The sequence below is a fragment of the Serinus canaria genome, chromosome 21 (genome assembly GCF_022539315.1).
Source record: "Serinus canaria isolate serCan28SL12 chromosome 21, serCan2020, whole genome shotgun sequence".
NCBI lineage: Eukaryota > Metazoa > Chordata > Aves > Passeriformes > Fringillidae > Serinus > Serinus canaria.
Genome location: NC_066334.1, coordinates 6289293 through 6316691, shown reverse-complemented (window position 1 = coordinate 6316691; position 27399 = coordinate 6289293). Strand labels below are relative to the sequence as shown.

Sequence of the window (27399 nt, the reverse complement as noted above, 5' to 3'; positions counted from 1 at the left end):
GCAGGGCAGGCTGGCCTGGTTAAGCCAGGACTAACCCTGTCCCTGTCCCTGTCCCTGTCGCTGTCCCCAGGTGAGGAGGATGGTGGGGCCCTGGCCTGGTTAAGCCAGGACTAACGCTGTCCCTGTCGCTGTCCCCAGGTGAGGAGGATGGTGGGGGCGCTGGTGGCCGTGGGCCAGGCGCGGCTGTCCCCGGCGGGGCTGCAGGAGCTGCTGGCACTGCGGGACCCGCGGGCGCTGCCACCCTCGGCCACCGCCCCGCCCGGGGGGCTCTTCCTGCACAGCGTCCACTACCGGCACACAGGTGGGCATGTGCTAATTAATTACTCATTAATAATTAATAATTACTAGCCATTAATTAGCGTCCACTACCGGCACACAGGTGGGCACTGCCTCTAATTACTCATTAATAATTAATAATTACTAGCCATTAATTAGCGTCCACTACCGGCACACAGGTGGGCATGTGCTAATTACTCATTAATAATTAATAATTACTAGCCATTAATTAGCGTCCACTACCGGCACACAGGTGGGCATGTGCTAATTACTCATTAATAATTAATAATTACTAGCCATTAATTAGCGTCCACTACCGGCACACAGGTGGGCATGTGCTAATTACTCATTAATAATTAATAATTACTAGCCATTAATTAGCGTCCACTACCGGCACACAGGTGGGCATGTGCTAATTACTCATTATAATTAATAATTACTAGCCATTAATTAGCGTCCACTACCGGCACACAGGTGGGCATGCGCTAATTACTCATTAATAATTAATAATTACTAGCCATTAATTAGCGTCCACTACCGGCACACAGGTGGGCATGTGCTAATTACTCATTAATAATTAATAATTACTAGCCATTAATTAGCGTCCACTACCGGCACACAGGTGGGCATGTGCTAATTACTCATTAATAATAATAATTACTAGCCATTAATTAGCGTCCACTACCGGCACACAGGTGGGCATGTGCTAATTACTCATTAATAATTAATAATTACTAGCCATTAATTAGCGTCCACTACCGGCACACAGGTGGGCATGTGCTAATTACTCATTAATAATTAATAATTACTAGCCATTAATTAGCGTCCACTACCGGCACACAGGTGGGCATGTGCTAATTACTCATTAATAATTAATAATTACTAGCCATTAATTAGCGTCCACTACCGGCACACAGGTGGGCATGCTCTAATTACTCATTAATAATTAATAATTACTAGCCATTAATTAGCGTCCACTACCGGCACACAGGTGGGCATGCTGCTAATTACTCATTAATAATTAATAATTACTAGCCATTAATTAGCGTCCACTACCGGCACACAGGTGGGCATGTGCTAATTACTCATTAATAATTAATAATTACTAGCCATTAATTAGCGTCCACTACCGGCACACAGGTGGGCACTGCCTCTAATTACTCATTAATAATTAATAATTACTAGCCATTAATTAGCGTCCACTACCGGCACACAGGTGGGCATGCTGCTAATTACTCATTAATAATTAATAATTACTAGCCATTAATTAGCGTCCACTACCGGCACACAGGTGGGCATGTGCTAATTACTCATTAATAATTAATAATTACTAGCCATTAATTAGCGTCCACTACCGGCACACAGGTGGGCATGTGCTAATTACTCATTAATAATTAATAATTACTAGCCATTAATTAGCGTCCACTACCGGCACACAGGTGGGCATGTGCTAATTACTCATTAATAATTAATAATTACTAGCCATTAATTAGCGTCCACTACCGGCACACAGGTGGGCACTGCTCTAATTACTCATTAATAATTAATAATTACTAGCCATTAATTAGCGTCCACTACCGGCACACAGGTGGGCATGTGCTAATTACTCATTAATAATTAATAATTACTAGCCATTAATTAGCGTCCAGTACCGGCACACAGGTGGGCACTGCCTCTAATTACTCATTAATAATTAATAATTACTAGCCATTAATTAGCGTCCACTACCGGCACACAGGTGGGCACTGCCTCTAATTATTCATTAATAATTAATAATTACTAGCCATTAATTAGCATCCAGTACCGGCACACAGGTGGGCATGTGCTAATTACTCATTAATAATTAATAATTACTAGCCATTAATTAGCGTCCACTACCGGCACACAGGTGGGCATGTGCTAATTACTCATTAATAATTAATAATTACTAGCCATTAATTAGCGTCCAGTACCGGCACACAGGTGGGCATGTGCTAATTACTCATAATAATTAATAATTACTAGCCATTAATTAGCGTCCACTACCGGCACACAGGTGGGCATGTGCTAATTACTCATTAATAATTAATAATTACTAGCCATTAATTAGCGTCCACTACCGGCACACAGGTGGGCATGTGCTAATTACTCATTAATAATTAATAATTACTAGCCATTAATTAGCGTCCACTACCGGCACACAGGTGGGCACTGTGCTAATTACTCATTAATAATTAATAATTACTAGCCATTAATTAGCGTCCAGTACCGGCACACAGGTGGGCATGTGCTAATTACTCATTAATAATTAATAATTACTAGCCATTAATTAGCGTCCACTACCGGCACACAGGTGGGCACTGCCTCTAATTAATCATTAATAATTAATAATTACTAGCCATTCATTAGCGTCCACTACCGGCACACAGGTGGGCACTGCACTGCCAGCCATTAATAACTCATATTAACTAATTACTAATAACTAGCCATTAATAACTCATAACTAATTACTAATTACTAGCCATTAATAACTAATAACTAATTAATAGTCATTCTGAGAATATAGTAATATTTTAAATTTTATTGAATAGTATTTATATATTCACTTACATTATATATTCATTGATATTATTCTTATATTAATATTTCAATTTTAAGTTTATTTAATAGTATTCATATATAGTATATATTTTTATAATATATCAATATTTTAATTTTATTTCATGTCATTAATATATCTCCATTGTACATTCATTTATATATTTATATATTAATATCTAAATTTAGTTTTATTTACTATCATTAATATGTTTCTTTTATATATTCATTTATATTATTCATATATTAATATCTTAATTTAATTTTATTTAATAGTATTAATATATAGTATTATTCATTTATATTAATATATCAATATTTTAATTTTATTTAATATTATTAGCCCCATTATACATCCAGTATTTTTCCCCTAAATCAATATTTTTTTCCCTAAATCAATGGTTTATTTCCCCCATAACCAATATTTCTTTTCCCCTAAATTAATATTCCTTTTCCCCATAATCAATATTTCCTTTTGCTCTAAATCAATGGCTAATTTTCCCTAAATCAATATTTTTTCCCCTAAATAAATTGTTTATTTTCCCCATAACCAATATTTTCTTTTCCCCATGATCAATATTTTTTTCCCCTAAATCAATGGTTTATTTCCCCCATAACCAATATTTCATTTTCCCTTAATCAATGGTTTATTTTCCCCATAATCAGTATTTTTCCCCCATAATCAATATTTTCTTTTCCCTAAATCAATATTTTTTCCCCATAATCAATATTTTCATTTCCCTAAATCAGCATTTTTTCCCCTAAATCAATGGTTTATTTCCCTTAAATCAATATTTCCTTTTCCCATAATCAATATTTTTTCCCCCTAATCAATATTTTTTCCCCATAATCAATATTTTTTCCCCATAATCAATATTTCCTCCCCATAATCAATATTTCCTTTCCCATAATCACTAATTGATATTTCCCTCTGTCTCTCTCTCCAGACCTGGCCCCTCCAGGTGTCCCAGCAGAGCAGGAGCTCCCCGGGCTCAGCTGATTCTGTGCCCCAACCCCAGTAAAGCCTGGCCTGAGCCTGCTCCAGGAGCAGCCCCTGCAAAATGGGACATTTTGCCTGGAAAATGGGAATTTTTTCCCCAGAAAAATGGGAATTTTCCCCCAGAAAATAGGAATTTTTTTCCTGAAAAATGGGAATTTTTTCCCAGAAAAATGAGAAATTTTCCCAGAAAAATGGGGATTTTTTTTCCCCAGAAAAATGGGATTTTTTCTCCAGAAAAATGGGATTTTTTTTCCCAGAAAAATGGGAAATTTTTCCCAGAAAAATGGGAAATTTTTTCCCAGAAAAATAGGATTTTTTTTTCCCCAGAAAAATAGGATTTTTTTTTCCCCAGAAAAATGGGATTTTTTTTTCCCAGAAATATGGGAAATTTTTTTGAAAAATGGGATTTTTTTCCCCAGAAAAATGGGATTTTTTTCCCCAAAAATGGGATTTTTTTCCCCAGAAAATGGGAATTTTTTCCTGAAAAATTGGTATTTTTTTTCTGAAAAATGGGAGATTTTCCCCAGAAAAATGGGAAACTTTTTCCCAGAAAAATGGGATTTTTTTTGCAGAAAAATAGGATTTTTTCCCCAGAAAAATGGGATTTTTTTCCCCCAGAAAATGGGAATTTTTTCATGAAAAATGGGATTTTTTTCCCAGAAGAATGGGAATTTTTTTTCCTGAAAAATGGGATTTTTTCCCTGAAAATGGGAATTTTTTCTCCCAGAAAAATGGGATTTTTTTCCCAGAAAAATTGGATTTTTTTTCCCAGAAAAATGGGAATTTTCCCCCAAAAATGGATTTTTATTTTTTTCCTGAGCAATGTTCCCCACAGGCCCTGCACTCCCAGAGCTGCTGTCACTGCAGGAATTGGACAAACCCTGGAATTCTTTTATTAAAACCGAGCAGAAAAAAGCACCGAGGATGTGAAGAAAATCAAAATAATCAAATTAAACCTGGCTGGGGGGGCTCTCAGGGGGGGCTCTGGGGCAGCCCCTTCTTCAGCAGGGAGGTCAGGAAACTGCCCAGCTCTTCATCCTGAAAAAGAAAAAGAAATAAAAATAAAAATAAAAATAAATAAATCAGCATCAGAGCCAAACCTTGCTCAGATTGTCTGCCCTGGGCAGGAAATTCAATTTATTGGAGCCCTGGAATGGGCTGGGAGGATCCTGCAGGGGCTGCTGGGAGCTCTTGGAAAGCTGGAACCACCCAAAATTCCAGCTGGGGCTTGAAATGCAAATAATCTGATTTTATTGTTCTGCTTTCCAAAGCATTTCCTGCTGGTAAGAAGGAGTTTTGTAATCCAGAAAGTTTAATCATCTAGAAAATTCAATAATCCAGAAAATAGTCATAATCCAGAAAATTCAACAATCCAGAAAATTCAATTATCCAGAAAGAATAATAATCTTAAAAGTTCACTAATTCAGAAAATTCAACAATCCAGAAATATTAATGATCCAGAAAAATCCAACAAACAAATCCTAGAAGTTCAAGATCTAAAGTTCACAATCCGAAAATTCACAATCCAGAAATATGAATGATCCAGAAAAATCCAACAAACCCAGAAAATTCAATATTCTAGAAAGTTCAATGATCTAGAAAGTTCAAGAATCCAGAAATATTAATAATTATCTAGAAAGGTCACTGATCCAGAAAATTCACTAAATCCAGAAAATTCAACTATCCAAGAAATTCAATATTTGAGAAAGTTCGATGATCCAGAAATGTTAATAATAATCTAGAAAGTTCAGTCATTCAAAAAAATTCACTAAATCCAGAAAATTCAATGATCCAGAAAGAATAATAATCTAGAAAGTGCAGTAATTCAGAAAATTCAATAATCCAGAAATGTTAATAATCTAGAAAAATCAATCATCCAGAAAATTCAAGGATGCAGAGAATTCGATGATCCAGAAAGATTTTTAATCCAGAAAATTCAAGGATGCAGAAAATTCAATGATCTAGAAAGATTTTTAATCCAGAAAATTCAAGGATGCAGAAAATTCAACAATCCAGAAATGTTAATGATCCAGAAAAATCAATCATCCAGAAAATTCAAGGATGCAGAAACGGCATTGATCTAGAAAGATTATTGATCCAGAAAAGTCAATAATCCAGAAAATTCAATAAATCCAGAAAAATTCAATATTCTAGAAAGATCAGTGATCTAGAAAGTTCCAGGTAGGTCCAGACCAGCAGGGAGGGTTGGGATGGAGGGGTTGGAAATGAGGAATTCCCACCTGGTAGGTCCAGGAGAGCAGAGAGGGAGGTTTGGGATGGAGGAATTGGGGTTGGAAATGAGGAATTCCCACCTGGTAGGTCCAGGAGACCAGCAGGGAGGGATTGGGGTGGGAAATGAGGAATTCCCACCTGGTAGGTCCAGACCAGGGAGGGGTGGGATGGAGGGATTGGAAATGAGGAATTCCCACCTGGTAGGTCCAGACCAGCAGGGAGGGATTGGGGTGGGAAATGAGGAATTCCCACCTGGTAGGTCCAGGAGAGCAGAGAGGGAGGTTTGGGATGGAGGGATTGGGATTGGAAATGAGGAATTCCCACCTGGTAGGTCCAGGAGACAGCAGGGAGAGTTGGGATGGAGGGATTGGGATTGGAAATGAGGAATTCCCACCTGGTAGGTCCAGACCAGCAGGGAGGGATTGGGGTGGAGGGAAATGAGGAATTCCCACCTGGCAGGTCCAGGAGAGCAGCAGGGAGGGTTGGGATGGAGGGATTGGGGTGGGAAATGAGGATTCCCACCTGGTAGGTCCAGGAGAGCAGCAGGGAGGGGTGGGATGGAGGGATTGGAAATGAGGAATTCCCACCTGGTAGGTCCAGACCAGCAGGGAGGGTTGGGATGGAGGGAAATGAGGAATTCCCACCTGGTAGGTCCAGGAGAGCAGAGAGGGAGGTTTGGGATGGAGGGATTGGGATTGGAAATGAGGAATTCCCACCTGGTAGGTCCAGGAGACCAGCAGGACCTTGGTGGCCTGGTCCTCGGAGTGAGCCGTGGCCTGGATCAGGATGGACTCCACGGTGATGGAGCCATCAGGGAGGTGCTGCACCGAGTAATCCTTCAGCACCCTGCAGGGAGGGAGAGGAGGGATCTGGGAATGGTGTGGGGATACAGGCTGGGACCTCATCCCAAATCCCAGCCTGGTTTGGGAATAAAGGCTGGGTCCTGATCCCAAATCCCATCCTGGTTTGGGGAATAAAGGCTGGGGCCTGATCCCAAATCCCAGCCTGGTTTGGGAATAAAGGCTGGGTCCTGATCCCAAATCCCAGCCTGGTTTGGGGAATAAAGGCTGGGTCCTGATCCCAAATCCCAGCCTGGTTTGGGGAATAAAGGCTGGGTCCTGATCCCAAATCCCAGCCTGGTTTGGGGAATAAAGGCTGGGTCCTGATCCCAAATCCCAGCCTGGTTTGGGGAATAAAGGCTGGGTCCTGATCCCAAATCCCAGCCTGGTTTGGAATAAAGGCTGGGTCCTGATCCCAAATCCCAGCCTGGTTTGGGGAATAAAGGCTGGGTCCTCATCCCAAATCCCAGCCTGGTTTGGGGAATAAAGGCTGGGTCCTGATCCCAAATCCCATCCTGGTTTGGGGAATAAAGGCTGGGGCCTGATCCCAAATCCCAGCCTGGTTTGGGGAATAAAGGCTGGGTCCTGATCCCAAATCCCATCCTGGTTTGGGAATAAAGGCTGGGGCCTGATCCCAAATCCCAGCCTGGTTTGGGAATAAAGGCTGGGTCCTGATCCCAAATCCCAGCCTGGTTTGGGAATAGAGGCTGGGTCCTGATCCCAAATCCCAGCCTGGTTTGGGGAATAAAGGCTGGGTCCTGATCCCAAATCCCAGCCTGGTTTGGGAATAAAGGCTGGGTCCTGATCCCAAATCCCAGCCTGGTTTGGGAATAAAGGCTGGGTCCTGATCCCAAATCCCAGCCTGGCTGAGCCCAGGAAGGGAAAGGAGCTGATCCACCTCCATCCCAAGGAGCAGCTTTCCCCTCCATCCCAAATCCCAGCTTTCCCCTCCATCCCAGACAAACAGCTTTCTCCTGCATCCCAAGGAGCAGCTTTCTCCTGCATCCCAAGGAGCAGCTTTCCCCTCCATCCCAAATCCCAGCTTTTTCCTCCATCCCAAATCCCAACTTTCCCCTCCACCCCAGAGGAGCAGCTTTCTCCTGCATCCCAAATCCCAACTTTCCCCTCCATCCCAGAGGAGCAGCTTTCTCCTGCATCCCAAGGAGCAGCTTTCTCCTCCATCCCAAGGAGCAGCTTTCTCCTGCATCCCAAATCCCAACTTTCCCCTCCACCCCAGAGGATCAGCCTTTTCCTGCCGTGCTCCCCAAGCCCTCAGGCCCTGAGGAGTGCCCAGCTCACCCCTTGAGGTGGTTGTAGACCCTGAGCACGGTCTCGTGCTCCTTGCGCGGGTCCTGGATGTGCACGCGGCAGGTGAAGCGCAGCTGGTGCTCGGCCAGCCCCAGCTCCTTCAGGGCCTGCTCGGGGGAAACCAGCCTGAAACTCTGGGCAAAAAGAGATTAAAGAGAGAAAATGAATCCTCAGAGCTTGGGGGAGCTGGGGTGGTAGGGAAGGGTGTTCCCTTTCTGGGCTGGGATATCGCGGGGTGTTTGTCACCGAGGGTGGGGAGCAAAGGGAGAGCTGGGAGTAGGACAAAACATCCACCTCAATAATTATAAATATTAAACACCATCAAGGTGGTCTCTGATGAAATTAATCCTCAGAGCTTGGGGGAGCTGTGGTGGTGGTGCAAAGCAGGAAAGGGTGTTCTTTTTATGGGCTATGATATCACAGGGTGTTTGTCACCGAGGGTGGGGAGCAAAGGGAGAGCTGGGAATGGGACAAAACATCCACTTTAATAATTATAAATAAATATTAAACACCATCAAGGTGGTCTCTGATAATCCTCAGAGCTTGGGGGAGCTGTGGTGGTGCCATGGGGTGGGGGAAGGAGGGAAGGGTGTTCCCTCTCTGGGCTGGGATATCGCAGGGTGTTTGTCACTAAGGGTGGGGAGCAAAGGGAGAGCTGGGAGTGGGATAAAACATCCACCTCAATAATTATAAATTAAACAGCATCAAGGTGGTCTCTGATAATCCTCAGAGCTTGGGGGAGCTGTGGTGGTGCCCTGGGGTGGGGGAAGGAGGGAAGGGTATTCCCTCTCTGGGCTGGGATATCGCGGGGTGTTTGTCACCGAGGGTGGGGAGCAAAGGGAGAGCTGGGAGTGGGATAAAACATCCACTTTAATAATTATAAATAAATATTAAACACCATCAAGGTGGTCTCTGATAATCCTCAGAGCTTGGGGGAGCTGGGGTGGTGCCCTGGGGTGGGGGAAGGAGGGAAGGGTATTCTCTGGGCTGGGATATTGCGGGGTGTTTGTCACTGAGGGTGGGGAGCAAAGGGAGAGCTGGGAGTAGGACAAAACATCCACTTTAATAATTATAAATAAATATTAAACACCATCAAGGTGGTCTCTGATGAAATTAATCCTCAGAGCTTGGGGGAGCTGTGGTGGTGGTGCAAAGCAGGAAAGGGTGTTCTTTTTATGGGCTATGATATCACAGGGTGTTTGTCACTGAGGGTGGGCAGCAAAGGGAGAGCTGGGAATGGGACAAAACATCCACCTCAATAATTATAAATAAATATTAAACAGCATCAAGGTGGTCTCTGATAATCCTCAGAGCTTGGGGGAGCTGTGGTGCTGGTGCCAAGCAGGGAAGAGTGTTCCCTTTTATGGGCTGGGATATCGCGGGGTGTTTTGTCACTGAGGGTGGGCAGCAAAGGGAGAGCTGGGAATGGGACAAAACATCCACCTCAATAATTATAAATAAATATTAAACAGCATCAAGGTGGTCTCTGATAATCCTCAGAGCTTGGGGGAGCTGGGGTGGTGCCTGGGAGGACACAAGGCCACCCTGGTGGCCCCAGAGAAGCAGAGCCCCCCTGACTCACGTTGTCCTTCATGAGCAGCGAGCCGTGCATCAGCCGGGGCCGCTTGGCCTCAGGGGCAGCACCTGGAGCAGGGCAGGGCACGGAGCATCAGCACTGCTGCCACCCACACTGCCCCAAATTGGATTGTAAATATTCATTTACATCTCAATTTTATTTTAAATAGAAATTCTCAGCTTTCTAACCCAGCAGCAGGGGGAATTGGGGGGTGGGCTGTGTCAACCAAGGCAGTTTCCCTCTTGAGCACACTGAGCAGAAACATCTAAATGATATTTTAAATATAAATTTACACCCAAATTATATTTTAAATATAAATTTACATTAAAATTATATTTTAAATAGAAATTTTCAGCTTTCTAAACCTAGCAGCAGAGGGAAAATGGGGCTGGGCAGTGTCACCTGTGGCTGTTTCTCTCTTAGACAAACCAGGCAGGCTGTGCACATTGAACACAAACATCTAAATTATATTTTAAATATAAATTTACACCCAAATTATATTTTAAATATAAATTTACACCTAAAATATATTTTAAATATAAATTTTGAGCTTTCAGACCCTGCAGCAGAGGGAACTGGGGCTGGGCAGTGTCACCTGTAGCAGTTTCCCTCTTGAGCAAATCAGGCAGGCTATGCACACTGATTTCAAATATCCAAATTATATTTTAAATATAAATTTACATCTGAATTTTAAATATAAATTTACATCTGAATTATAATTTAAATATAAATTTTCAGGTTTCTAAACCTAGCAACAGAGGGAAAATGGGGCTGGGCAGTGTCACCTGTGGCTGTTTCCCTCTTAGACAAACCAGGCAGGCTGTGCACATTCATTTTAATTTATCCAAATTATATTTTAAATTTACACCTAAATGATACTTTAAATATAAATTTACACCTATATTTTATTTTGAATATAAATTTTGAGCTTTCTAACCCAGCAGCAGGGGGAATTGGGGCTGGGCAGTGTCACCTGTAGCAGTTTCCCTCTTGAGCAAACCAGGCAGGCTGTGCACATTCATTTTAAATATCCAAATTATATTTTAAATTTACACCTAAATTTTATTTTAAACATAAATTTTGAGCTTTCAGACCCTGCAGCAGAGGGAAAATGGGGCTGGGCAGTGTCACCTGTGGCTGTTTCCCTCCTGAGCAAACCAGGCAGGCTGTGCACATTGATTTTAAATATCCAAATTATATTTTAAATTTACACCTAAATTTTATTTTAACTATAAATGTTGAGCTTTCAGGCCCTGCAGCAGTGTCACCTGTGGCAGTTTCCCTCTTGAGCAGGCCCAGGGAGATGTCCACGGGGATGCAGGGGTTGGTGAGGATGGTGGTGGTCTCTCCGTTGGCCGGCATGAAGCAGCTGACATCTGCAGAGGGAACAGCAGCAAAAACTCCAGCTCCAAGGGGGTCACTGCAATTAATTAGTGCTAATTAAGGTGTTACACTTCCTTGAGGGGAGGTGTGAATGCCGCCCTGAGGGCCACAATGGATCCAAAATGTGATTTTGAAGTTTTAGTGCCATTCCCTCCTCTCCCATGGAAAAGAATCCTCCATTTTCTGCAGGATTCCTCCCCCAGGACAGGGCAGGGATACCCACAGAATTCCTGCTCCATTTTCTGCTTCAGGAATTCCCTTCTCAGGGCAGGGATCCCCACAGAATTCCTGCTCCATTTTCTGCAGGATTCCTCCCCCAGGACAGGGATACCCACGGAACTCCTGCTCCATTTTCTGCAGGGATACCCACAGAACTCCTGCTCCATTTTCTGCAGGGATACCCACAGAACTCCTGCTGGATTTTCTGCAGGATTCCCTCCCTGGGGCAGGGATACCCACAGAGCTCCTGCTCTATTTTCTGCTTCAGGAATTCCCCCTCAGGACAGGGATCCCCACAGAATTCCTGCTGGATTTTCTGCAGGGATACCCACGGAACTCCTGATCCATTTTCTGCAGGGATCCCCACAGAATTCCTGCTGGATTTTCTGCAGGGATCCCCACGGAACTCCTGATCCATTTTCTGCAGGGATCCCCACAGAATTCCTGCTGGATTCCCTGCAGGATTCCCCTCAGGACAGGACAGGGATCCCCACAGAACTCCTCCCGGATTCCCTGCAGGATTCCCCTCAGGACAGGACAGGGATACCCACGGAACTCCTGCTCCATTCCCTGCAGGGATCCCCACAGAATTCCTGCTCCATTCCCTGCAGGGATACCCACAGAACTTCTGCTGGATTTTCTGCAGGATTCCCCCCAGGACAGGACAGGGATCCCCACAGAACTCCTGATGGATTCCCTGCAGGATTCCCCCTCAGGACAGGACAGGGATCCCCACAGAACTCCTCCCGGATTCCCTGCAGAGATCCCCACAGAACTCCTGCTGGATTCCCTGCAGAATTCCTCCCAGGACAGGACAGGGATACCCACAGAACTGCTCCATTCCCTGCAGGATTCCCCCTCAGGACAGGACAGGGATACCCACGGAACTCCTGCTCCATTCCCTACAGGGATACCCACAGAATTCCTGCTGGATTCCCTGCAGGATTCCCCCCCAGGACAGGGCAGGGATACCCACGGAACTCCTGCTCGATTTTCTGCTTCAGGAACTCCATCTTCTTGGCCTCGCCGTGCACCAGCAGCACGTTCCTGGGCTCGGCCTGCCGGATCAGCTGCATGATGCCCTTGGCATCGGCGTGGGCACTGAAGGACATGTACTCCACCTGCATCTTCACCTCCAGCTGGGGAGAGGAGAAACTGAGAATGCACTGCTCTGGGAACTGGGAATTCCTCTGGGACACACCCAGGAACACCCACAGCCCTCTGGAGGAAAATGGAGAAAACCTAAATTTTTTTGACACAAAGCTGTCGTAATTTAAAAGCTCCAACTGCCCTATTTCAGACAATATTTGAAATAAATCAAATACTGAAGGACATCTACTCCACCTGCATCTTCACCTCCAGCTGGGAGAACAGCTCTGGGAGCTGGGAATTCCTCTGGGACACACCCAGAGCCCTCTGGATTTATTTAAAAAGAAAATGGAGAAAACCTAAATTTTTTTGACACAAAGCTGTCGTAATTAAAAGGCTCCAACTGCCTCATTTCAGACAATATTTGAAATAAATCAAATATCAAATATTGCAGGTCAGCTGGTGCTTTATTATCCAAATGTGCTTGATATGGGTGAAAATCTATCAGAGGAAAAATGGGAAAATAGATCAGTTGAAATGTGAAAATATATCAGTGGAAAAATGGGGAAATATCTCAGTTGAAATGTGAAAATAAATCAATTGAAAAATGGGGAAATATCTCAGTTGAAATGTGAAAATCTATCAATGGAAAAATGGGAAATATCGCAGTTGAAATGTGAAAATAAATCAATTTAATCTATTTCCCTCATTACTAAAGGGTCTAAAGTGCTCCTAATATTTAAGTAAATTTTAAGAATTTACTTAATTGTTTATTAACTTATTAATTAAGATGTAAAACTTCCTCAATTATACTAAATCTTAGGAACCTGGATTTTATAGCAGAAGCAAAGGGCCCCTGAAATTATTTTTTTTTTTGGTAGAAATTAATGCAAAAGGAGAAAAAAAAACCCCAAATTAAACTTTGCTAAAGCAAAAAGGAAAAATAAAACCCCAAATAAGTGAAACTGCAGCTGTAAAGATAATTTTGGGGTGTTTTCAGTGCTGGAAATTAAAAATCCAACTCACAATTTGTCTTCCTTCCATCTCCAGCTTCCTCTGCCCACTGAGGATCTTGTGGCCCACAGTGCCCTGGACACAGTAGCCAGGCATGATCACCTGGGGAAAAAAAACCCCAAAAAATCAAAATTTCCATCAAAATTTCCATTTTTTGGTCTGGGAGTGCATGGGAAACATCGCAGCAGTTCAGCCAGAGTCAGTTCCAAAAGGGTTTTTAGTCCCAGCTCCTCAAGAAAAGCTTTGCTGTAATCTCAGTATTTGACTCACATTAAAATGAGACATAAAAATCCAAGGAAAATCCATAAAAACAAACAAACAAACAAACAAACAACCCCCACCACCCATAAAAACCCTAAAAAGATCCCCAAAAAAACATAAAAACCCAACAAAAACCACTAAAAAACCATAACCCCCCCAAAAAAAACCATTAAAACCCCATAAAACCCATTAAAAACCTATTAAAAACCCAATAAAAACCCCAAAAAAACCCATAAAAACCCAATAAAACCATAAAAACCCTGTAAAAACCCAATAAAACCCCCCAAAAAACCTATTAAAAACCCAATTAAACCCGTTAAAAACCCAATAAAAACCCAAAAAACCAAAAAAAAAAAAACCACAAAAAAACCCCCATAAAAACCCAATAAAAAAACCCATAAAAACCCCAAAATAACCCCAAAAAGACCCCATTAAAAACCCCATTAAAAACCCCATAAAACCCCAATTAAACCCATTAAAAACCCATAAAAACCCATTAAACCCATTAAAATCTATAAAAAAACCCAATAAAAACCCATAAAAATCCCCAAAAAACCCCATAAAAACCCAAAAAACCCCATGAAAACCCAATAAAACCCCAAAATAACCCCAAAAAAACCCAATAGAACCCCAAAATAACCCCAAAAAAACCCAATAGAACCCCAAAATAACCCCAAAAAAACCCAATAGAACCTCAAATTAACCCCAAAACACCCCATAAAAACCCAATAAAACCCCATAAAAACTGAATAAAAACCATAAAAACCCAATAAAACCCCATAAAAACTGATTAAAAACCCATACAAACCCCCCAAACCCCCCTAAAAACCCAGTAAAAACCAAACAAAACCCCATAAAAACCCAAAATAACCCAAAAAAACCCCAAAAAATCCAAAAAACCCCCCAATAAAACCCCAAAATAACACAATAAACCCACATAAAAACTCACTAAAACCCCATAAAAACCCAATAAAACCCCAAAATAACCCCAAAATGACCCAGTAAATCCCATAAAAGCCCAAACCCCCCCAATTTCTCACCATGTTCTTCTCATTCCCTGCCCATTTCCTGAAGATCTGCAGGGATTGTCCTGCATGGAGCATCCCAGGGGTTGCAAACACCACCTGCACTCAAAGATGGGCCAGAAATCACCACCAAAAAACCAATTTTTTCCCAGGATTTATAGAAATATCCTAAATCTATGCAGAGGTTTTGAGGTGGGATTGATGGCATAAACATCAATTATTTTTTTCTGGGTATTTCACCTTTAATGAAATAAAAACGGAGAGAAATGGAGAGAATTTCCAGGGAGGGCCTGGCCTCGAGAGGTTTTTAAGTGGAATTAATGGCATAAAAATGCAAAATTTTCTTTTATTTCTGGGTATTTCACCTTTAATGAAATTAAAATTGAGAGAACTTCCAGGGAAGGCGTGGCCAGGCGAGGCTTTTAAGTGGAATTAATGGCATAAAAATGCAAAATGTTCATTTTTCTCTGGGAGTTTCACCTTGAATAAATAAAAACTGAGAGAAATGCAGAGAATTTCCAAGGAGGGCCTGGCCATGAGAGGTTTTAGCTGGGACTGATGGCATAACCAGGCAAAATTTTCATTTTCCTCTAGGAGTTTCACCTTTAATAAATAAAAACTGAGAGAAATGCAGAGAATTTCCAAGGATGGCCTGGCCATGAGAGGTTTTTTAGTGGGATTAATGGCATAAAGATGCAAAATGTTCATTTTTCTCTGGGAGTTTCACCATGAATAAATAAAAACGGAGAGAAATGCAGAGAATTTCCAAGGATGGCCTGGCCATGAGAGGTTCTGAAGAGGGATTGCTGGCCTGGAGGCTGCTCAGGCTGGCTCCCCCCAGCACTGGGGATCCCCTGGAGCCCCCATCCCCATTTCCCCTACCATGGGCCCGGGGTTGTCAGCGAAGGCTCTGTCGAAGGCTTTGATGTGCTTGAACTCGAACATGTTCCTCTGCACAAAGGTTTTCCTGATCTTCTGGTTGGTCCAGGTGATGAAGAGTTTGTAGTAGTGGTTGGCCTTCTCCGTCAGCCCCGTGGAGAAATAGATGGGGGCCTTCAGGTTCATCCGCTCCCTGCGCCACGGGAGGGACCAAATACACAGCGGGAATGGAGATTGGCATTAGAGAATGGAGATAGTAGAATGTGTACTATGGAATGTGTATATCATATTATATAGATGGGGATGGGATGGGATGGGATGGGATGGGCATGGGATGGGATGGATGGGATGGGATGGGATGGGGGGGATGGGATGGGATGGGGTGGGTGGGATGGGATGGGAGGGGATGGGAGGGGATGGGAGGGGATGGGATGGGATGGGATGGGATGGGATGGGATGGGATGGGATGGGATGGGAATGGGAGGGAAAGGGATGGGATGGGATGGGATGGGATGGGATGGGATGGGATGGGATGGGATGAGGATGGGATGGGATGGGATGGGATGGGAGTATGGGATGGGATGGGGATGGGATGGGATGGGAGGTGGGATGGATGGGATGGATGGGAATGGGGAAAGGGCTGGGATGGGATGGGATGGGATGGGAGGGATGGGATGGGATGGGAGGGATGGGAATGGGGAAAGGGGATGGTGGATGGATGGGATGGGATGGGATGGAATGGGATGGAATGGAATGGAATAGAAGAGAATGGAAGGGAATGGAATGGAATGGAATGGAATGGAATGGAATGGAATGGAATGGAATGGAATAGGAATAGAACATAATGTACTGAAATATAACAGAATGTAATGTAATAGAATAGAATGGAATGGAATAGAATGGAATGGAATAGAAGAGAATGGAATGGAATAGAATAGAATGGAATGGAATAGAAGAGAATGGAATGGAATAGAATAGAATGGAATGGAATAGAATGTTATATAGATAGATAGAATATTATATATATAATATATGGAATGGAATGGAATGGAATGGAATGGAATGGAATGGAATGGAATGGAATGGAATGGAATGGAATGGAATGGAATGGAAGGAATAGAATAGAATAGAATAGAATAGAATAGAATAGCAATAGAATAGAATAGATAGAATAGAATAGAATAGAATAGAATGGAATATAACAGAATGGAATGGAATATAACAGAATGTAATGGAATGGAAGAGAATGGAATGGAATGGAAGAGAATGGAATGGAATGGAATGGAATGGAATGGAATGAATGGAATGGAATGGAATGGAATGGAAGAGAATGGAATGGAATGGTAGAGAATGGAATGGAATAGAATGGAAGAGAATGTAATAGAAGAGAATGGAAAGGAATAGAAGAGAATGGATAGAATAGAAGAGATGGAATGGACTAGATAGAATGGAATGGAATAGAATGTTATATAGATAATAGAATAGAATGTAATAGAATAGATATTATATATATAATATAATAGAATGCAATGGAATGGAATGGAATGGAATATAATGGAATGGAATGGAATGGAATGGATGGAATGGAATGGAATACAATGTAATGTAATACAATGTAATGTAATACAATGTAATATCATATCATATCATATGTATAATATGTAATATCAAATATATAATATCATATGATACATTATATAATATATAATATATAATATCATATAATAATATTATATGTAGTATGTAATATCTAATATATAAATAATATATAAGCTATATAATATATATTATATAATATATATTATATACATGTATTATATATATTATATAATATATATTATATACATGTATATATATACAACATATTATATATACTACTATGCTATATTATGTATGTTATATGTAATATTTATATATAACATCATATAACATATTATATATATATATGTTATATAGTATATTTCTATATATATATTGATACATATGATATTATATAATGTATCTATTTATATATACCATATTATATACTTGTAAATATAATATTATATATATATATGTAGATATATATGGATCTATATCTATATCTATCTATATCTATCTATTTATCTATCTATCTAGATCTATATAGCAATATAACTATATCTATATAGCTATATATCTATATCTATATAGATAGATATGAGATAGTATTATATATATATCTATATCTATATATCTCTATCTATATATCTATATATATGGGTATATACATAGATATATAGATATATCACATATAGTATATATATAGTATATATATATATATATATATATGTGTGTGTGTGTGTGTATAGATCTAGATATATATAATTAATAAGTAAATATATCTGTCTGTCTATCTATCTGTCTGTCTGTCTGGTCGTCCTGGCTGGGAGTGTCCCAGGGTTTTTTGGGCTGTATTTCCCAGCTCTCCTGAGCAATCAATCAATCAATCAATCAATCAATCAATCAATCAATCAATCAATCTTCTCTAGGCAATATTTCTCAGTATTCAATAACTGTAACCTCAGCTCTCGCTGCGCCCAGGGCGGTTCCTGCCCTGGAGGGAGAACGAGCAATGTATAGATTCTATAGATTATACAGACACACCCAGGGTCCCAGGGGCTCACCAGAAGGTCTCCAGCAGAATGCAGAGCTCCTGGGCACGGCCAAGGGCAAACACTGGGATGAGAACCTGCAACACACGGGCAGCTCACACTCGGACACTGACAAACAGCACCCGTTCAACACTCAACTAAATTAAAGTAAAGTAAAGTAAAGGAAAGTAATAAATTAACAGGAAAGGAGTAGGAGAGTAGATGGAGGTTAGCGAGTATGAGGAGTAGGATTATATAGATTGCTACTATTTAAGATTATCTAGTAGTATCAGTATTAATTCTATATCTCTTTTAATTATATCACGATATTTATACATATTTCTATTTTTATCCCACCCAGTTTAGTCTTATAACTATTATACATATTACTGATTGTCCAGTATCATTATTATGAATTAAATTTATTATTATACATTACTATGTATTTATATTATATATTATAGAATATATTGCCTAATTATATCCATTATATTTAATATTTATATATACTACAAGACAATAGATACATAATGATAGATAATAATATATAACAATAAAACTAATTAAATATTACATTATATATATAAAATCATAATGTTCTGTTATTAGATCTCTTTATATTTAATTTAATTTATTTGCCCTTTTCTCCACGATCAGATATTTATAATGATTTATTTTCATGGATTTGGAGTGCAGCTGTACCTTCCCTCTTCTTTCCATTTACATTTTATTATATTTATATTCAGCCAGATATTTACATTTTAATACATTTTTTATCTTTAATTTAATTTAATTTATTTGCCCTTTTCTCCACGATCAGATAATTTATAATGATTTATTTTATTGATTGGAGTGCAGCTGTACCTTGCCCCCTCTCTCCATTTACATTTGATTATATTTATAGTTTAGTTATATATTTCTATTTGAATATTATCTATTTTATCTTTAATTTAATTTATTTATTTGCAGTTTTCTCCCACGATCAGATATTTATAATGGTTTATTTTATGGATTTGAGAGCAGCTGTACCTTCCCTCTCTTCCATTTACATTTTATTTATTTATATCAGCCAGATATTTACATTTAATATTTTATTTTATCTTTAATTTAATTTATTTATTGCCCTTTTCTCCACGATCAGATATTTATAATGATTTATTTTATGGATTTGGAGTGCAGCTGTACCTTGCCCCCTCTCTCCATTTACATTTGATTATATTTATATTTAGTTATATATTTCTATTTGAATATATATCTATTTTATCTTTAATTTAATTTATTTATTTGCCCTTTTCCTCCACGATCAGATATTTATAATGGTTTATTTTATGGATTTTGAGAGCAGCTGTACCTTGCCCCCTCTCTCCATTTACATTTGATTATATTTATATTTAGTTATATATTTCTATTTGAATATATATCTATTTTATCTTAATTTAATTTATTTATTTGCAGTTTCTCCACGATCAGATATTTATAATGGTTTATTTTATGGATTTTGAGAGCAGCTGTACCTTGCCCTCTCTCTCCATTTACATTTGATTATATTTATATTTAGTTATATATTTCTATTTGAATATATATCTATTTTATCTTTAATTTAATTTATTTATTTGCAGTTTTCTTCACAATCAGATATTTATAATGGTTTATTTTATGGATTTTGAGAGCAGCTGTACCTTGCCCCCTCTCTCCACGGTCTCGTGCACCTTCTTGAGGAAATCCCTCTCCCGGCAGCGCTTGGAGTCGCGGATGGTGGTGGCGTAGGTGGACTCGGTGATCAGCAGGTCAGGGCGGCACTTGTCCAGCCAGGCAGCCCTGGGGCAGGGGAGGCACCCCAAAATCACTGCAGGGAATGGCCCTGGGGGGAACCCTGAACAGCTCCAAGCTGGATTGGGGAGTGGGAATGACTACGGGAGCTTAATCTAAATAATTCAGGTAAAAATTGAATTTACAGAGCTCAAATCACTGCAGGGAATGGCCCTGGTGGGAACCCTGAACAGCTCCAAGCTGGATTGGGGAGTGGGAATGACTACGGGAGCTTAACTGGAATAATTTCAGGTAAAAATTGAATTTACAGAGCTCAAATCACTGCAGGGAATGGTCTGGGGGGTGAGCCCTGAACAGCTCCAAGGTGGGCAGGGGAGTGGGAATGACTACGGGAGCTTAACTGGAATAATTTCAGGTAAAAATTGAATTTACAGAGCTCAAATCACTGCAGGAAATGGCCCTGGGGGGAACCCTGAACAGCTCCAAGCTGGATTGGGGAGTGGGAATGACTATGGGAGCTTAATCTAAATAATTTAGGGAAAAATTGAATTTACAGAGCTCAAATCACTGCAGGGAATGGCCCTGGAGGGTGAACCCTGAACAGCTCCAAGGTGGATTGGGGAGTGGGAATGACTACGGGAGCTTAATCTAAATAATTTAGGGAAAAATTGAATTTACAGAGCTCAAATCACTGCAGGGAATGGCCCTGGGGGGAACCCTGAACAGCTCCAAGCTGGATTGGGGAGTGGGAATGACTACGGGAGCTTAACTGGAATAATTTCAGGTAAAAATTGAATTTACAGAGCTCAAATCACTGCAGGGAATGGCCCTGGTGGGTGAGCCCTGAACAGCTCCAAGCTGGATTGGGGAGTGGGAATGACTACAGCAGCTTAACTGGAATAATTTCAGGTAAAAATTGAATTTACAGAGCTCAAATCACTGCAGGGAATGGTCTGGGGGGAACCCTGAACAGCTCCAAGGTGGGCAGGGGAGTGGGAATGACTACAGCAGCTTAACTGGAATTAATTCAGGTAAAAATTGAATTTACAGAGCTCAAATCACTGCAGGAAATGGCCCTGGTGGGTGAGCCCTGAACAGCTCCACGGTGGGCAGGGGAGTGGGAATGACTACAGCAGCTTAACTGGAATAATTTCAGGTAAAAATTGAATTTACAGAGCTCAAATCACTGCAGGGAATGGTCTGGGGGGAACCCTGAACAGCTCCAAGGTGGGCAGGGGAGTGGGAATGACTACAGCAGCTTAATTGGAATAATTCAGGTAAAAATTGAATTTACAGAGCTCAAATCACTGCAGGAAATGGCCCTGGTGGGTGAGCCCTGAACAGCTCCAAGCTGGGCAGGGGAGTGGGAATGACTACGGGAGCTTAACTGGAATAATTTCAGGTAAAAATTGAATTTACAAAGCTCAAATCACTGCAGGGAATGGCCCTGGTGGGTGAGCCCTGAACAGCTCCAAGCTGGATTGGGGAGTGGGAATGACTACGGGAGCTTAACTGGAATAATTTCAGGTAAAAATTGAATTTACAGAGATCAAATCACTGCAGGAAATGGTGTTTGGTGCTTTGGATCTGAACAGCTCCATGGTGGGCAGGGGAGTGGCACAGGGAATGGGGCTCTATGGGATCTTAGCTTGAATTAATTCAGGTAAAAATTGAAATTACAGAGCTCAAATCACTGCAGGGAATGGCCCTGGTGGGTGAACCCTGAACAGCTCCAAGGTGGACAGGGGAGTGGGAATGACTACAGCAGCTTAACTGGAATTAATTCAGCTCAAAATTGAAATTACAGAGCTCAAATCACTGCAGGAAAGGGGTCTGGGGGAGAACCCTAAACAGCTCCAAGGTGAATTGGGGAGTGGCCCAGGGAATGGGACTAGAGGGTGCTCTGGGGTCTCTACTGCAGCTAAATTGGAATTATTCCAGCTCAAAACTGGAATTTATCTTTTTACTCACCCCAAGTGTCTGTCTGGTGTCATGTTATAATCACCCTGAGGGGAGAAGGGAAACCCAGAGATATCTGTGAGCCAATGGAGGCAAACTCCTGGGAATATTTAGAGCTAAGAAAGGGGAATGATTCATTCCCAGGCTGGAATTCATACTCACAGTGTAGACCACGGACTCACAGCCAACCTTGATCTGGAACATGGCAGCTCCCAGCACGTGGCCTGCGTAGTAAGCCTTGATCTCCAGCTCCTCATCCACCTGCAACAGCAAAGCCCAGCAGGGCCAAATTGTAGAGAGATATAAAATATAAACAGCAAAGCCCCAGCAGGGCCAAATTGTAGAGAGATATAAAATAGAAACAGCAAAGCCCCAGCAGGGCCCAGATATAGATGTATAAAATAGAAACAGCAAAGCCCCAGCAGGGCCCAAATTATAGATAGATATAAAATATAAACAGCAAAGCCCTAGCAGGGCCAGCAGTTCAAATTAGAGATAGAGATATATAAAATATAAACAGCAAACCCTTCAGGTGTGCAAGCATTTCAACTCCAATTGGAAATATCTGGAAATTCAGATATTTCCAATTGGATCCCTCTGACTTTACTCAAAAGGAGGAAAGTAAAAACCTAAATTGCCTAATAGATACATTTCCAATTTAACCCCTTGATTCATTAGCTTATATTCCTAACTTAACCCCTTGATTCATTAGCTACATTTCTAATTTAACCCCTTGATTCATTAGCTACACTCCTAAATTAACCCTTTGATTCATTAGCTACACTCCTAAATTAACCCTTTGATTCATTAGCTACATTTCTAACTTAATCCATTGACTCATTAGCCATAATTCTAATTTAATCCATTGATTCATTAGCTACATTTCTAACTTAATCCATTGACTCATTAGCCATAATTCTAATTTAACCCCTTGATTCATTAGCTACATTTCTAACTTAATCCATTGACTCATTAGCCATAATTCTAATTTAACCCCTTGATTCATTAGCTACATTTCTAACTTAATCCATTGACTCATTAGCCATAATTCTAATTTAACCCCTTGATTCATTAGCTACATTTCCAATTTAACCCTTGATTCATTAGCTGTAATTCTAATTTAACCCCTTGATTCATTAGCTACATTTCTAACTTAATTCATTGACTTATTAGCCATAATTCTAATTTAACCCCTTGATTCATTAGCTACATTTCTAACTTAATCTATTGACTTATTAGCCATAATTCTAATTTAATCCATTGATCCATTAGCTACATTCCTAAATTAACATTATTAGCTATATTTCTACTTTTAATTTCTTTTTAATTTTTTAACATTTATTTATTTTTATTAATTTATTTTTAATTTAACCCATGATTCATTAGCTACATTCCTAATTTAATTCCTTGATTCATTACCTACATTCTCAATTTAATTCCTTGATTCATTACCTACATTTCTAATTTAACTCCTTGATTCATCAGCTACATTTCCAACTTAACTCCTTGATTCCTTAGCTCCATTTCCAACTCAACCCCCTGATTAATTAGCTGACTTTTTAATTGAACCTTTGATTAATGAGCCCCATGTCTCATTTACCCCCCTGAGGCCAGGCCCTGACCTGCACAGTCTGGTGGAGGTGCACAGCCACCACCTTCTTCATGCAGTCCTTGATCATCTGCGAGGTGAAGAAGTTGGTCTCCCCTTTCTTGTCCACGGTGATCTTCCTGTAGTCCTCCAGCAGGATGGGGCAGATGGCCTTGGTGGGGTGGGTCATGTAGATGGGGCCATCATAGCCCACCATCTCACTGAAATAGGGCAGAGCCCCACAGTGGTCCAGGTGGAAGTGGCTGCAAGAAACAAAAAACCACAAAAAACCACAAAATGGTTTCATGGAATTCAGCTTGGGTGGATCCCGGATCTTCTGGGGGGATAAAAGCAGATAAAATATGAGGGGTGGGCTTGGGATGGCTGTAAGGAACAAAAAACCACAAAAAACCACAAAATGGTTGCAGGGAATTCAGCTTGGGTGGATCCCAGATCTTCTGGGGGGATAAAGAGCAGGTAAAATATGAGGGGTGGGCTTGGGATGGCTGTAAGGAACAAAAAACCACAAAAAACCACAAAAAACCACAAAAAACCAAAAACCCAAAATGATTGCAGGGAATTCAGCTTGGGTGGATCCCAGATCTTCTGGGGGGATAAAGAGCAGGTAAAATATGAGGGGTGGGCTTGGGATGGCACAGAAAGGTGGGAGAAGGAAGGAGCCTGACCTGATGATGACACAGTCCAGGAAATCAGTCAGCCTGCCGTTCTGGGTGATGTAGGAGAAGTCAGGGAAGCGCCTCTGCAGCCGTGGGAAAGCAGGAAATGCATCAGGAATGCACCAGTGATCCAAAACCAGGGAGGGACTGGGACAGTGGGACACTGGGGATGGGCTGAGGGCTCTCCAATAACACCAGTGATCCCAAAAACAGGGAGGGAGTGGGACACTGGGACACTGGGAATGGGCTGAGGGCTCTCCAGTAACACCAGTGATCCCAAAACCAGGGAGGGTGTTGGACACTGGGACACTGGGGATGGGACACTGGGACACTGGGATGGGCTGAGGGCTCTCCAATAACACCAGTGATCCCAAAAACAGGGAGGGACTGGGACAATGGGAATGGGACACTGGGAATGGGTTAATCCTTCCCCAGGCAGCACCAGTGATCCAAAAACAGGGAGGGAGTGGGACAATGGGACACTGGGAATGTGCTGATCCTTCTCCAGGCAGCACAAGCAATCCAACAAATCCATGGAGGGAATGGGACAATGGGACATTGGGAATGGGCTGAGGGCTCCCCAGGCAGCACCAGTGATCCAAAAACAGGGAGGGACTGGGACAATGGGACACTGGGAATGTGCTGATCCTTCTCCAAGCAGCACAAGCAATCCAATAAATCCATGGAGGGAGTGGGACAATGGGACATTGGGAATGGGCTGATCCTTCTCCAGGCAGCACAAGCAATCCAACAAATCCATGGAGGGAATGGGACAATGGGACACTGGGAATGGGCTGAGGGCTCTCCAACAGCACCAGTATCCAACAAACCATGGAGGGAGTGGGACACTGGGACACTGGGAATGTGCTGAGCCCTCTCCAGGCAGTTTTTGTCTGCAGGGAGAGGCAGAAATGAGGGCACAAACAGAAACTGACCCTTGGATAAAGAAATTATTTTATCTCCCAATAAAACAGGAGCTGAACACAGCCTGGCTCTGAGGCACAAAGCCCCAGAAGCTTTCCTGTCCCAGCACATCTGCTGCTTGAACTGAATCCTGCAGAATATCTGTGCCATTATTCCTTTCCTGCTGGGTCAGGGAAACCAAAATCAGGAGTTTCCCTCTCTCCCCCTGGAGTGGAACAGCAGAAATGGGGTGAGGATCCCTCCTGGAATGAGCTGCCCCAAAGCTAAGGACAGGATTCCTGCTCACAGGAAACCCAGAGAGTCCAACCCCACCTGGAATGGAGCATTTGCAGCTGCATTAATAAATTATTAATGATTAATAAATATTTTCTCCAGGTCCACGAGCCAGGCAAAGGAGAGCTGACACTTCATGGAATGCTTGAGGAGGGAGATTTGGGAAGGGGAAAGAGCAGCTCTGGCACAGCCCAGGCCCAGTAGGGGCTGAGGGAGGAGCCCAGGGACTGCAGGAGGGACAGCAGGGACAGCAGGAGGGACAGCAGGGACAGCAGGGGCTGGCCCAGGGGACACTCACATCGTCGTTGTAGCCCATGTGCATGCCACAGTCCAGCATCACGTTCTTGCCAGCGATGGACACCAGGATGCAGCTCCTGCCCACGTCCTGCCCAGCACCTGGACACCAGCAAAACAGCAGGAAAACATCAAAAAACCACAATGAAATACCAGGAAAATATCAGCAAAACACCACCAGGGAAATACCAGGAAAACATCAGCAAAACATCAGCAAAACACCAGTGAAATACCAGTAAAACATAAGCAAAATACCAGTAAAACATCAGCAAAATACCAGTAAAACACCACCAACAAAACACCAATAAAACACCAGGAAAACACCAGGAAAACATCACAAAACACCAGTGAAACACCACCAGCAAAATACCAGGAAAACATCACAAAACACCAGCAAAATACCAGTAAAACATTGGAAGAACACCAGTAAAACACCACCAGCAAAATACCAATAAAACCCCAGTAAGACACCAGGAAAACATCACAAAACACCAGCAAAATACCAGTAAAACACCACCAGCAAAATACCAATAAAACACCAGGAAAATATCAGCAAAACATCACCAGCAAAACACCAGCAAAATGCCAATAAAATACCACCAGCAAAATACCAGCAAAATATCAATAAAACCCCAATAAAACACCAGTAAGACACTGGTAAAACACCTCTGGGAAAAGCTGCAATTGTTTCAATAAAAAAGGCAGGTAAAGTTCTGCACAAACTTCCTGCAATTGTGGTTTCAAGGAAGAGAGAAGAATCTTTTATCTGGCAAGGACCAGAACTCCTTTTCCAGCTGTTTTGCCCTCATGAAGCCTCATTGAGTTAAACCTACACCAAGGATGAAAATGATCCAGGAGGATAAAACAGATCTGCTCAGCACATCCTCTGCCCTCTCACTACAAAACCCATTAAAAAAAGATGAAACAGTGGAAAATGAGAAATATTTTCTTCCTGTGGCTCTTTAGCACTGTAGTGAATTAATGCTCTACTACAACAGCACAGTACCTATACAAGAATAACTTAATTAATCCTGATTAATTAATCCGAACAGTTATAACTGTCACTGGAAAAGCCAAGGGAGGGCAGGGAGGAATCACATCAGGGATTCCAAACACGAGCCTGAATTCCCCGCAGGGTTTCGGTGTTTGCATTTCAAGGCGATTTTAGGCCGGACTTACCCAAGGGGGTGACTTTGATCTCAGGCATTTTTACCCCACTCCAGGTCCCAAACCCGCACAGGAAATTACTCCAGGAGCAGATGCGCGGGGGGCACAACGAGAGAGGATTTCGCTGCTTTTACAGGCACCATTTCAGTTTTTTCCAGGATCCGGCCCAAGATTCGAGCAGAGCCCAAACTTTTTCCTGAGGAGAGACACAAAACACGGATGAGGGGATACACAACAACCTCCGGAAAAGCGGCCCCGTTTGGCTGCGATATCCACCACCACTGCTGCGAGCCGGGAAAACACGTGTGGAAACACAGAAATACGGACAAAAAAACCACAAAACCACCAAAATAAATCACACAAAACCCCGCAAATTCACCCAGGCCCGGCCGCAGCCCCGCCGCCTTCTCCGCGCCTGCGCTGCCCCGCGCGGATTGGCCGAGCCGCAATGACGCAC

The 27399-nt window shown here is 41.9% G+C and overlaps 3 protein-coding genes and 2 long non-coding RNA genes across 63 annotated transcripts in view; 3 read left to right on the top strand and 2 right to left on the bottom strand.

Annotated features, from left to right (window-relative positions):
* Positions 1–4771, top strand: part of PUSL1 (pseudouridine synthase like 1) — a 21300-nt gene extending 16529 nt beyond the window's left edge. For 6 of the 50 annotated variants that reach the window (XM_050982458.1, XM_050982461.1, XM_050982457.1 and 3 more), the window contains 10 exons: positions 139–379; positions 456–677; positions 751–898; positions 972–1193; positions 1343–1416; positions 1865–2014; positions 2091–2238; positions 2312–2459; positions 2535–2608; positions 2685–4771. In XM_050982458.1, coding sequence (XP_050838415.1) covers positions 139–348 — 210 coding nt within the window. In that variant the 3' untranslated portion in view covers positions 349–379; positions 456–677; positions 751–898; ... (5 more) ...; positions 2535–2608; positions 2685–4771. Of the gene's footprint in view, positions 1–138; positions 380–455; positions 678–750; positions 899–971; positions 1194–1342; positions 1417–1567; positions 1790–1864; positions 2015–2090; positions 2239–2311; positions 2460–2534; positions 2609–2684 lie in introns of all 50 variants that reach the window. The other 44 variants (XM_050982451.1, XM_050982452.1, XM_050982449.1 and 41 more) reach the window with 44 other exon arrangements.
* On the bottom strand, positions 4724–27399 carry INTS11 (integrator complex subunit 11). 6 transcript variants are annotated; one of them, XM_050982403.1, is made up of 19 exons: positions 27322–27399; positions 26955–27138; positions 25780–25877; positions 24294–24367; positions 23642–23870; positions 22182–22280; positions 22032–22066; positions 19970–20108; positions 18324–18388; positions 15682–15871; positions 14815–14898; positions 13526–13615; positions 12387–12549; positions 11077–11184; positions 9815–9876; positions 8224–8366; positions 6730–6931; positions 6410–6537; positions 4724–4891 (listed from the first exon to the last, which is right to left on the bottom strand). In XM_050982403.1, the coding sequence occupies exons 2-19, from the start codon at positions 26980–26982 to the stop codon at positions 4867–4869; spliced, it is 1962 nt and encodes a 653-aa protein (XP_050838360.1). In that variant the 5' UTR covers positions 26983–27138; positions 27322–27399; the 3' UTR covers positions 4724–4866. The 6 variants fall into 6 exon arrangements, 5 of the variants coding, with proteins under 5 accessions (XP_050838360.1, XP_050838361.1, XP_050838362.1 ...); XM_050982404.1 differs by lacking the exons at positions 9815–9876; positions 27322–27399 and having other exon boundaries at positions 11077–11228; positions 26955–27315; XM_050982405.1 differs by lacking the exons at positions 6410–6537; positions 27322–27399 and having other exon boundaries at positions 26955–27315.
* On the bottom strand, positions 6940–8213 carry LOC127060323 (uncharacterized). Its single transcript, XM_050982408.1, has 2 exons — positions 7787–8213; positions 6940–7700 (listed from the first exon to the last, which is right to left on the bottom strand). The coding sequence occupies exons 1-2, from the start codon at positions 8129–8131 to the stop codon at positions 6987–6989; spliced, it is 1059 nt and encodes a 352-aa protein (XP_050838365.1). The 5' UTR covers positions 8132–8213; the 3' UTR covers positions 6940–6986.
* On the top strand, positions 8526–9706 carry LOC127060326 (uncharacterized). Its single transcript, XR_007779247.1, has 2 exons — positions 8526–8751; positions 8942–9706. It is a non-coding gene; the product is annotated as an uncharacterized LOC127060326 (long non-coding RNA).
* On the top strand, positions 20134–21712 carry LOC127060325 (uncharacterized). Of its 5 annotated transcripts, XR_007779245.1 has the most exons (4): positions 20134–20228; positions 20598–20969; positions 21092–21337; positions 21463–21584. It is a non-coding gene; the product is annotated as an uncharacterized LOC127060325 (long non-coding RNA). The 5 variants fall into 5 exon arrangements; XR_007779244.1 differs by lacking the exon at positions 21463–21584 and adding an exon at positions 21588–21712 and having other exon boundaries at positions 20598–21337; XR_007779243.1 differs by having other exon boundaries at positions 20722–21337.